Source organism: Babylonia areolata, chromosome 29, assembly GCF_041734735.1.
Source record: "Babylonia areolata isolate BAREFJ2019XMU chromosome 29, ASM4173473v1, whole genome shotgun sequence".
Lineage (NCBI taxonomy): Eukaryota > Metazoa > Mollusca > Gastropoda > Neogastropoda > Buccinidae > Babylonia > Babylonia areolata.
Window position 1 is genome coordinate 3,337,385 of NC_134904.1, and position 11,215 is coordinate 3,348,599.

Consider the following 11,215-nt stretch of genomic DNA (forward strand, 5'->3'; position numbering starts at 1 on the left):
TCTATATATATATATATATATATATAGATATAGTGGCAATACTCTGCAGCAACATGCTCTTCCTGGGAATAGCAGCCTAAACTACACATAAAAAAAAGTTGTGACAAAAAGTAATATAATACAATACAATACGCTACGGTACAACACGACACAATACAATGCAATACTATGCAATACAAAACAATGCGATACAACACAATGCAATACAACAGAACACAACACAGCACTCAACAACACAACACGAATACAACCCAACACAACACAATCCAAGAACAAATCCCAACCCAACCCCAATGCAATCCAACACAACCAGCCAACACTATACAATCAAATCCTGCACAACACAACCCCAAATACAACCCAACACAACACAATCCAACAACTCATCCCAACCCATTCTAAATATAATTCAACACAACCACCCAACACTACACAATCAAATCCAACACAACACAACACAGAACAACCCAACCCAACACAATGCAAATTTATGCAATCCAACACAATCCAATTCTACATCCCAAACCAAACCAACGCAAATACAACCCAACCCAACAAAACCCAAATGCAATCCAACACAACAACCCAACCCAACCCAACCCAACACGACGCAACTCCCCTCCCCTCCCACCTTCCTTGCGGCAGAAGTCGCGTTCCTGGAGGAACCCGCGGAAGGGAGCTAACCCGGTGCCCGGCCCGATCATGATGATGGGGTTGCTGGTCCTGTAGGGCAGGCGGAACTGCGACTTGCGCACATAGATGGGCACCGTAGGCCGGTGGCCGTTGTCCGGCTGCTTGCCCTTGAGCCAGGACGTCGCCACTCCTTTGGTGTGTCGCCCTGTTCGCGTCGTGTACTCCACCAGCACGGCCGTGATGCAGATCGTGTTGGGCTGAACCTGTTTGGAGGGGGAGGGGGGAACAAGCGTGTTGTTATGACACACTGTTAGTGGTGTGTAGTGTGTTGGGGAGGGGGGGAGGGATGTGTTGTGTACTCCACCAGCATGGCCGTGATGCAGATCATGTTGGGCTGAACCTGTTTGGAGGGCGAGGGGGAACACGCGTGTTGTTATGACACACTGTTAGTGGTGTGTAGTGTGTTGGGGAGGGGGGGAGGGATGTGTTGGGTACTCCACTAGCATGGCTGTGATGCTGATCGTGTTGGGCTGAACCTGTTTGGAGGGCGAGGGGGAACACGCGTGTTGTTATGACACACTGTTAGTGGTGTGTAGTGTGTTGGGGAGGGGGGGAGGGATGTGTTGGGTACTCCACTAGCATGGCTGTGATGCTGATTGTGTTGGGCTGAACCTGTTTGGAGGGGGAGGGGGGAACAAGCGTGTTGTTGTGACACGCTGTTAGTGGTGTGTAGTGTGTTGGGGAGGGGGGGGGGGATGTGTTGTGTACTCCACCAGCATGGCCGTGATGCAGATCATGTTGGGCTGAACCTGTTTGTGCGGGGGGGAACATGCGTGTTGTTGTGACACACTGTTAGTGGTGTGTAGTGTGTTGGGGAGGGGGGGGGGGGATGTGTTGGGTACTCCACTAGCATGGCTGTGATGCTGATCGTGTTGGGCTGAACCTGTTTGGAGGGGGAGGGGGGAACAAGCGTGTTGTTGTGACACGCTGTTAGTGGTGTGTAGTGTGTTGGGGAGGGGGGGGGATGTGTTGTGTACTCCACTAGCATGGCTGTGATGCTGATCGTGTTGGGCTGAACCTGTTTGGAGGACGAGGGGGAACACGCGTGTTGTTGTGACACACTGTTAGTGGTGTGTAGTGTGTTGGGGAGGGGGGGGGGATGTGTTGTGTACTCCACCAGCATGGCCGTGATGCAGATCATGTTGGGCTGAACCTGTTTGCGCGGGGGGGAACATGCGTGTTGTTGTGACACACTGTTAGTGGTGTGTAGTGTGTTGGGGAGGGGGGGGGGATGTGTTGGGTACTCCACTAGCATGGCTGTGATGCTGATCGTGTTGGGCTGAACCTGTTTGGAGGGGGAGGGGGGAACAAGCGTGTTGTTGTGACACGCTGTTAGTGGTGTGTAGTGTGTTGGGGAGGGGGGGGGGGGGGATGTGTTGGGTACTCCACTAGCATGGCTGTGATGCTGATCGTGTTGGGCTGAACCTGTTTGGAGGACGAGGGGGAACACGCGTGTTGTTGTGACACACTGTTAGTGGTGTGTAGTGTGTTGGGGAGGGGGGGGGGATGTGTTGTGTACTCCACCAGCATGGCCGTGATGCAGATCATGTTGGGCTGAACCTGTTTGCGCGGGGGGGAACATGCGTGTTGTTGTGACACACTGTTAGTGGTGTGTAGTGTGTTGGGGAGGGGGGGGGGGGATGTGTTGGGTACTCCACTAGCATGGCTGTGATGCTGATCGTGTTGGGCTGAACCTGTTTGGAGGGGGAGGGGGGAACAAGCGTGTTGTTGTGACACGCTGTTAGTGGTGTGTAGTGTGTTGGGGAGGGGGGGGGGATGCGTTGTGTACTCCACTAGCATGGCTGTGATGCTGATCGTGTTGGGCTGAACCTGTTTGGAGGGGGAGGGGGAACACGCGTGTTGTTGTGACACACTGTTAGTGGTGTGTAGTGTGTTGGGGAGGGGGGGGGGGATGTGTTGGGTACTCCACTAACATGGCTGTGATGCTGATCGTGTTGGGCTGAACCTGTCTGGAGGGGGAGGGGGAACACGCGTGTTGTTGTGACACACTGTTAGTGGTGTGTAGTGTGTTGGGGAGGGGGGAGGGGGATGTGTTGTGTACTCCACCAGCACGGTCGTGATGCAGATCGTGTTGGGCTGAACCTGTTTGCGCAGGGGGGAACATGCGTGATGTTGTGACACGCTGTTAGTGGTGTGCGGTGTGTTGGGAGGGGTACTGATGTGTGTGTGTATGTGTTGTGGGTAGTTATGTGTCTGTTTGTGTGTGTGTGTTTTATGGGTAGGCGTGTGTAAGGAGGAAGTGTGTAGGTGCATGTTTGTGTACTCTTCCAGTACAGCTATGATGCAGATCGTGTTGGGCTAAACCTGTTGAGGGGAAACACGCATGTTGTTGCGACACACTGTTAGTGGTGTGTGGTGTGCTGGGAGGGGTGATAATGTGTGTGTGTATGTGTGTGTGTGTATGTGTGTGCGTGCGCGTGTGCGTGTGTGTGTGTGTTGTGTGTAGGTGTGTCTAAGGAAGAAGTGTGTAGGTGTATGTCTGTGTACTCTTCCAGCAAGGCCGTGATGTAGATTGTGTTGGGCTGAACCTGTAGAGGTGGAAACACGCATGTTGTTGCGACACACTGTTAGTGGTGTGTGGTGTGTTGGAAGCGGTGCTAGTGTGAGTGTGTGTGTTATGGGTAGGTATGTGTGGGGGGGAGTGTGTATCTGTGTGTGTGTGATTGTGGGTAGGTGTATGTGTGGGAGGGAGTGGGGTGGGGGGGTGAAGAGTGCATGTGTGTGGTTGTGTACTCTTCCAACATGGCCGTGATGCAGATTGTGTTGGGCTGATCCTGTTGGGGGGGGGAGGGTGGGGGGTGAGGGGGTAGGGGGGGGAAGAGGTGTTTTTGCGACACGCTGTTAGTGAAGCGTTGTGTTTTGAGAGGGGTGCTGATGTGTGTGTGTTTGTGTGTGTGTGTCGTGGGTAGGTGTGTGTGTGTGCGTGAGGATGGCCACGATGCACATCGTCTTGGGCTGAACCTGACAGGGGAACACGCATGCAGTTGCGACACACTGTTAAGTGGTGTGCGGTGTTTAGGGGCGTGGGGGTCTGTGGGAAGTGGGGTGATGTGTTGTACACTCGACCAGCATGGCCGTGATGCAGATCATGTTCAATAAACCAATCAGTCGCTAGTCCCCTCAAGGCCTGACAAAGCACGTTGGGGTTTGGGGAACATATCTATTTCGTAACTGATATGTTCCTAAAAAATATTTGTCTCCAAAATCGGTTTTTTATTTTTGTAATATGCTCAAAGGAGGCAAAAAAGTCATTTTAGCTGTAAGTATGATGATTAGATTTGCAAATGTTGCCTAGTTATACTTTTGGAGTTAAAAGACATTTGTGTTTTTTCAACTTTTATGTGACATTGTTGTGTATTTGGAAATGTTTGTTCTGGGCATGAAAAGTTTATTTTGTAGTAATCCTCCATACTCCAGTAGGAGTGAAAGGATAATTAAAACTTGAAACTTGAAAAGGAAATTTTCTATCTAAAATTACGTTTAAATAACATAATTACCATGACCCAACTAGTGCAGACTCCGGCAGAGGTCTGACATTCCTGTCCTGTGCAAACTACTATCCGCCTATGCGGAGAAAAAGAGAGCAACTACAGCTGATAACCTCCCGGGAGTAGGTAACCTCCCCTTTGTCCCACCAACTAGCGCCCTCTTTTTCCGGCAGCCATCTCGACACCTGTTCCTGTGCTCCGCATACAGCTATGTTTTTTGGTATTTCTTTCTGTCTGTCGACCCCTTGGTGTCCTTGTGCTTTGTCTAATTATGCCTTCCAACAGGCCGCATGATTATGTAGCTCGATTGGGCGATCGGGCTAAAATTAAGGCGCGATCGCAATCGAAACTTGAAACTTGGGGGCTACACTGCTGGGCAGGCAGGCAGGCATAGATCTGCCCAGAAAGATATGGTGGTGCAGCATATATGAATTCGTCCGAACGCAGTAACGAAGTAACACCTCCTTGACTAACTGAACTGAACAATGTCCGTCGCGACACAGGCAGTGGTGATGGTGATGGTGGTGGCGGCTCTCACCTTGGAGGAGGAAGAGATGGAGTAGAGGCGGGCCTGTAGCCGCGGCATCAGCTCCAACAGGTGGTCGAGGGGTGGGTGGAGGGAGGGCAGGTCCTCCAGGATGGCCAGGATGTTGCGGTGGTCCTTCACCACCCAGTCCAGGTACTGGGCCTGGTGTGCATAATACAGGTACACACACATACAGGTATGTACACACATACAGACATGTACACACACACATACAGACATGCACACACACACAGGATGTTACGGTGGTCCTTCAACACCTTGTCCAGGTACTGCGCCTGGTGTGCATAATACAGGTACACACACATACAGGTATGTACACACAAACACATACAGACATGTACACACACACACACACACACACACACACACACACACACATACAGATATGCACACACACACAGGATGTTACGGTGGTCCTTCAACACCTTGTCCAGGTACTGCGCCTGGTGTGCATAATACAGGTACACACACATACAGGTATGTACACACATACACATACAGACATGTACACACACACACACACACACATACAGACACACACACACACACAGGATGTTACGGTGGTCCTTCAACACCTTGTCCAGGTACTGCGCCTGGTGTGCATAATACAGGTACACACACATACAGGTATGTACACACATACACATACAGACATGTACACACACACACACACACACACAGGATGTTACGGTGGTCCTTCAACACCTTGTCCAGGTACTGGGCCTGGTGTGCGGCATACATAGCATATTTTAATGTGTATATTTGATCTTCTGCTTGCATATACACACGAAGGCGGTTCAGGCACTAGCAGGTCTGCACATATGTTGACCTGGGAGATCGGAAAAATCTCCACCCTTTACCCACCAGGCGCCGTCACCATGATTCGAACCCGGGACCCTCAGATTGACAGTCCAACGCTTTAACCACTCGGCTATTTCGCCTGTCCCACGGAAGGCTGATATGGATTACAGGATCTTTAATGAGTATATCTGATCTGTATGCATATACACATGGATGGGGATTAGACAGCAGCAGGTCTGTATATATGTTGACTGGGAGATCAGAAAACTGTCCAGCCACCAGGTGTGATGAAATCGGGCAACAAGCTCAGGAAATGTGGGCGATAATCAAAGTCTTTAACCTTTCAACCACGACACCCATCGCTCTCCCTCTATCTCTCTATATTATTTTTATTATTAGTATTAGTATTATTGTTGTTGTTGGTGTTGTCGTTGTTATGATTAGGGATGGTTACATCATTTATGCATACGTAAGTGTACTCGTTTATGAGTGCTAAGCGTCTGTTTCAGTATTTGTATTTGTCTTTCTTGCCATGGCATGCCTTTGTTCTTTCTCTTTTCTTTTTGTTAAATTATTTATTTTATCTAATTTACTTAGAAGTAGTAGTAGTAACAGTAGTAGTAGTGGTGATAGTTGTAGTAGTAGTAGTAGTAGTAGTAGCATCGTTGTATTTTTTATTTTGTTTTGTTTGCTTGTTGAATTTCTTTGCCCGGAAGGCGGGATGGAAAAAAAAAAAAGAATGTCCTTGCTTATTCCACTTCCTTCATTGAAGAAAATTCATTCATTCATTCATTCTCTCTCTGTATATATTATATGTATGTATGTATGTTATACGTATGTATGTATGTATGTATGTATGTATGTATATATATATACATATATATACATTTAGAGAGAGAATACAGTGGAGTGATGGCCTAGAGGTAACACGTCCGCCTAGGAAGCGAGAGAATCTGAGCACGCTGGTTTGAATCACGGCTCAGCCGCCGATATTTTCTCCCCCTCCACTTGACCTTGAGTGGTGGTCTGGATGCTAGTCATTCGGATGAGACCATAAACCGAGGTTCCGTGTGCAGCATGCACTTAGCACATGTAAAAGAACCCACGGCAACAAGAGGATTGTTCCTGGCAAAATTGGTTAGAAAAATCCACTTTGATAGGAAACAATACAATACAATACAATACACAAGCCTACCTTTCCCTCCTCATTAGCCTGGGTCATTTTGATGAGCTGTTCCTTCTCCTCGGGGACCTCAGCGTACTCTGCCAGTTCCTTCAGAACGTGCGTGCGCGGGGGTGTCTGGATATCCACATAGTGCGACAAGGCTGTGCGGTACGTGCAGGGGCAAGGGAACGGGTGCTTCTTGCTTGCCTCCTCTGTGCAACACCACACACACACACACACACACACACACACGTGGAGTGATGGCCTACAGGTAACACTTCCACCTAGGATGACAAAGTTCAGCAGAGATGGTAAATGCATATGTGGAGAATCTATTTCAAGCAAACACAAACTCTTTGAATGTCAGAGTCTGAAATCGTTTTTACCAAACTTCTCGGAAAATTCTTTTGAATGTATTTTTGACAATTTCAAGATGTTATCTGCTATTGCAGAAGGTTTGCTGCATAGTCCAATTGGACATTTGTTATAATTGTTACAGTTGTGTGATGTTAGCGTTTCCTTCTATATTGTGCCTATGTCTCCCCTTTTAATGTCTTATTTTTTCCAATGCTCTGTATCTTCCCCCCCCCCCAACCCCCCACCCCACACACACACATATGCGCACACACACATACACACGCATCATTCATCACCCTCTGCCCAATACCGTTCCCACCTCCACGCTCCGCCCTCCACCCCCCCCCCACCCCCCTTTTTTTTTTTTTTTTGTCTAATATCACTTAAAGTGGAAGACGTTAAACTGAAGACTACTGCAACTACTACTACACACACACGTGGAGTGATGGCCTACAGGTAACGCTTCCGCCTAGGATGCGAGAGAACCTGAACGCGCTGGTTCTAGTCACGGCTCAGTCCCCAGCATTTTCTGTATTTTCTCCCCCTCCGCTAAACCTTGAGTGGTGGTCTAGACGCTAGTCATTCAGATGAGACGATAAACCAAGGTCCCGTGTGCAGCATGCACGTGAAAGAACCCACAGCAACAAAAGGGTTGTCCCTTGCAAAATTCTGCAGAAAAAAACACTTCGATAGGAAAACAAACAAAACTGCATGCAGGTAAAAAAATAAAAAATAAAAATAAAAAAAAAAGAAAGAAAAAAAAGGGTGGCGCTCTCAGAGTAGCGACGCACTCTCCCTGCGGAAAGCAGCCTGATTTTCACACAGAGAAATCTGTTGTGACAAAAATTAGTAATACAATACAATACAATAGATCAAATCGTGCTGTTGCTTCATGGCCCGACTGACTGACCACAAAGGGAGAACACCACATCTGAACTGAATATACGCTACAGCTTAACAAAAAAATAAAAAATCATAAATGATAAATAAGTATTCAATCAAAATCATGTTGCTTATAGCCCTACCAACCACAAAGGGGCCATTTCTCAGCTGAAGGGGGTTTTCAGGGGGTTTAAAAGCCAGACTTGAAAGAAGTGAGTTGAGGAATTTCACAAGATTTTGGTAAGATGTAGGTTTTAAGGCCAGACTTGAAAGAAGTGAGTGCAGGAATTAGATGAAATGTTAGTATGAGGGGTTTTAAGGCCAGACTTGAAAGAAGTGAGTGCAGGAATTAGATGAAATGTTAGTATGAGGGGTTTTAAGGCCAGACTTGAAAGAAGTGAGTTGAGGAATTAGATGAAATGTTAGTATGAGGGGTTTTAAGGCCGGACTTGAAAGAAGTGAGTGCAGGAATTAGATGAAATGTTAGTATGAGGGGTTTTAAGGCCAGACTTGAAAGAAGTGAGTTGAGGAATTAGATGAAATGTTAGTATGAGGGCTTTTAAGGCCGGACTTGACAGAAGTGAGTGCAGGAATTAGATGAAATGTTAGTATGAGGGGTTTTAAGGCCGGACTTGACAGAAGTGAGTGCTGGAATTAGATGAAATGTTAGTATGAGGGGTTTTAAGGCCGGACTTGACAGAAGTGAGTGCAGGAATTAGATGAAATGTTAGTATGAGGGGTTTTAAGGCCAGACTTGAAAGAAGTGAGTTGAGGAATTAGATGAAATGTTAGTATGAGGGGTTTTAAGGCCAGACTTGAAAGAAGTGAGTTGAGGAATTAGATGAAATGTTAGTATGAGGGGTTTTAAGGCCAGACTTGACAGAAGTGAGTGCTGGAATTAGATGAAATGTTAGTATGAGGGGTTTTAAGGCCAGACTGGAAAGAAGTGAGTGCAGGAATTATACGAAATTTTGGAAAGAGGTAGGCTTTAAGGCCAGACTTGAAAGAACTGAATGCATGGATTTGATGTAGAGAAAGAGGGAAATTGTTTCAAGCGCAAGGCTCCAAATGAAGTTTTTGTATTCGGGAATGAGGGAGAAAAAACAACAACAACAAAAAAACAAAACAAGAAAGGGTCTGAAGCTGATGGCAGATGATGGAGGGGCAATGGGCAGACAACTGACCATCCACGTTGGTGAGGGTGAACACCGTGTCCAGATCCACCCCCAGACGTTTGCCTATCCTCTCCACAAGGTCAGGGTCGTTGATGGGGTACACGCCCACATGGTCCCCAGCATCGTACCTGAGGTAAAAAATAAATAAATTTAAAAAAAAAGGAAGAAAAGACAGTTGTTTGTGGTGATGAGGTTGTGATGTGTAGTGCAGTGCAGTGTTGTTTGTGGTGATGAGGTTGTGATGTGTAGTGCAGTGCAGTGTTGTTTGTGGTGATGAGGTTGTGATGTGTAGTGCAGTGCAGTGTTGTTTGTGGTGATGAGGTTGTGATGTGTAGTGCAGTGCAGTGTTGTTTGTGGTGATGAGGTTGTGATGTGTAGTGCAGTGCAGTGTTGTTTGTGGTGATGAGGTTGTGATGTGTAGTGCAGTGCAGTGTTGTTTGTGGTGATGAGGTTGTGATGTGTAGTGCAGTGCAGTGTTGTTTGTGGTGATGAGGTTGTGATGTGTAGTGCAGTGCAGTGTTGTTTGTGGTGATGAGGTTGTGATGTGTTGTGCTGTGCAGTGTTGTTTGTGGTGATGAGGTTGTGATGTGTAGTGCAGTGCAGTGTTGTTTGTGGTGATGAGGTTGTGATGTGTAGTGCAGTGCAGTGTTGTTTGTGGTGATGAGGTTGTGATGTGTAGTGCAGTGCAGTGTTGTTTGTGGTGATGAGGTTGTGATGTGTAGTGCAGTGCAGTGTTGTTTGTGGTGATGAGGTTGTGATGTGTAGTGCAGTGCAGTGTTGTTTGTGGTGATGAGGTTGTGATGTGTAGTGCAGTGCAGTGTTGTTTGTGGTGATGAGGTTGTGATGTGTAGTGCAGTGCAGTGTTGTTTGTGGTGATGAGGTTGTGATGTGTAGTGCAGTGCAGTGTTGTTTGTGGTGATGAGGTTGTGATGTGTAGTGCAGTGCAGTGTTGTTTGTGGTGATGAGGTTGTGATGTGTAGTGCAGTGCAGTGTTGTTTTTCAAGTTCATAGACTTCTTCTTTTTCTTTTTTTTAAATGTCATCTCCACTGTATTGTTACGGATAACAGTTAAAGATCCAACAGCGTATAGTGTTGCAGTGTTGTTTTTCAAGTTCATAGACTTCTTCTTTCTTTTTAAATGTCAGTATCAGTATCAGTAGCTCAAGGAGGCGTCACTGCATTCGGACAAATCCATATACACTACAACATATCTGCCAAGCAGATGCCTTACCAGCAGCGTAACCCAACGTGCTTAGTCAGGCCTTGAGAAAAAAAAAAAGTCATCTCCACTGTATTGTAAGGATAACAATTAAAGATCCAACAGCGTATAGAGTATAGTGTTGCAGTGTTGTTTTTCAAGTTCATGGACTTCTCTTTTTTTAATGTCATCTCCACTGTATTGTTAAGGATAACGGTTAAATATCCAACAGCCTATAGTGTATAGTGTTGGAATTTCAATTCCTGGGTCCAGAGCGGAGATGGAGTTTTACAAATCCAATCTTCCAGGTCAACAATGTGCTGAAGTGCTGGTGCCTTCATCCTCTGTGTGTGTGTGTACACACATGTAGAACTAGAAGAGCAAATGTATGATAGTCAGTCATGTCTGACTATGAACAGCAGAACAGCAGAAGAGGCAACTGCTGTCTCAACCCTCTGGGCTAGAATTTGATCACAGTGAAGAGTTCTTGCCCGAGTTACATCCCAGCATTCTTGGCCAAGAGAGCTTTAGGACAGTCGGCACTGGGATAGTTTCTATACCCCGTCTCGCCAGCTCCGTTCTTCCTCTGATACTCGACTTCTCAGGATAACTCACGTCAGAAGTAAGACCTATGGACACAGATCGTTTTCTTTTCAATCGCCAAAGACGTGGAACAAGCTCCCTGATAACCTCCGTTATTCTGATTCCCTTGCATCTTTTAAATCTCGTCTCAAAACTCACCTTTTCCCTCAGCAATAAGTTCAATTGTGGCAGGTCCACTTCCTTTGTGTTAGCTGTGCTTGACTATGTGTGTATACATATGTATGTGTACATAACTACATGCATGTATATGAATGTGTATTGTGTGTGCGTGTGTTTATGTAAGTT

General features: G+C 46.7%; 1 protein-coding gene across 1 annotated transcript in view; it reads right to left on the reverse strand.

Annotated features, from left to right (window-relative positions):
- Positions 1-11,215, reverse strand: part of LOC143274984 (NADPH--cytochrome P450 reductase-like) — an 82,240-nt gene that overhangs the window by 15,236 nt on the left and 55,789 nt on the right. The window contains exons 10-13 of the mRNA XM_076579018.1: positions 9,139-9,257; positions 6,746-6,927; positions 4,741-4,890; positions 632-896 (exon numbers count right to left, since the gene is read on the reverse strand). Coding sequence (XP_076435133.1) covers positions 632-896; positions 4,741-4,890; positions 6,746-6,927; positions 9,139-9,257 — 716 coding nt within the window. The remainder of the gene's footprint in view (positions 1-631; positions 897-4,740; positions 4,891-6,745; positions 6,928-9,138; positions 9,258-11,215) is intronic.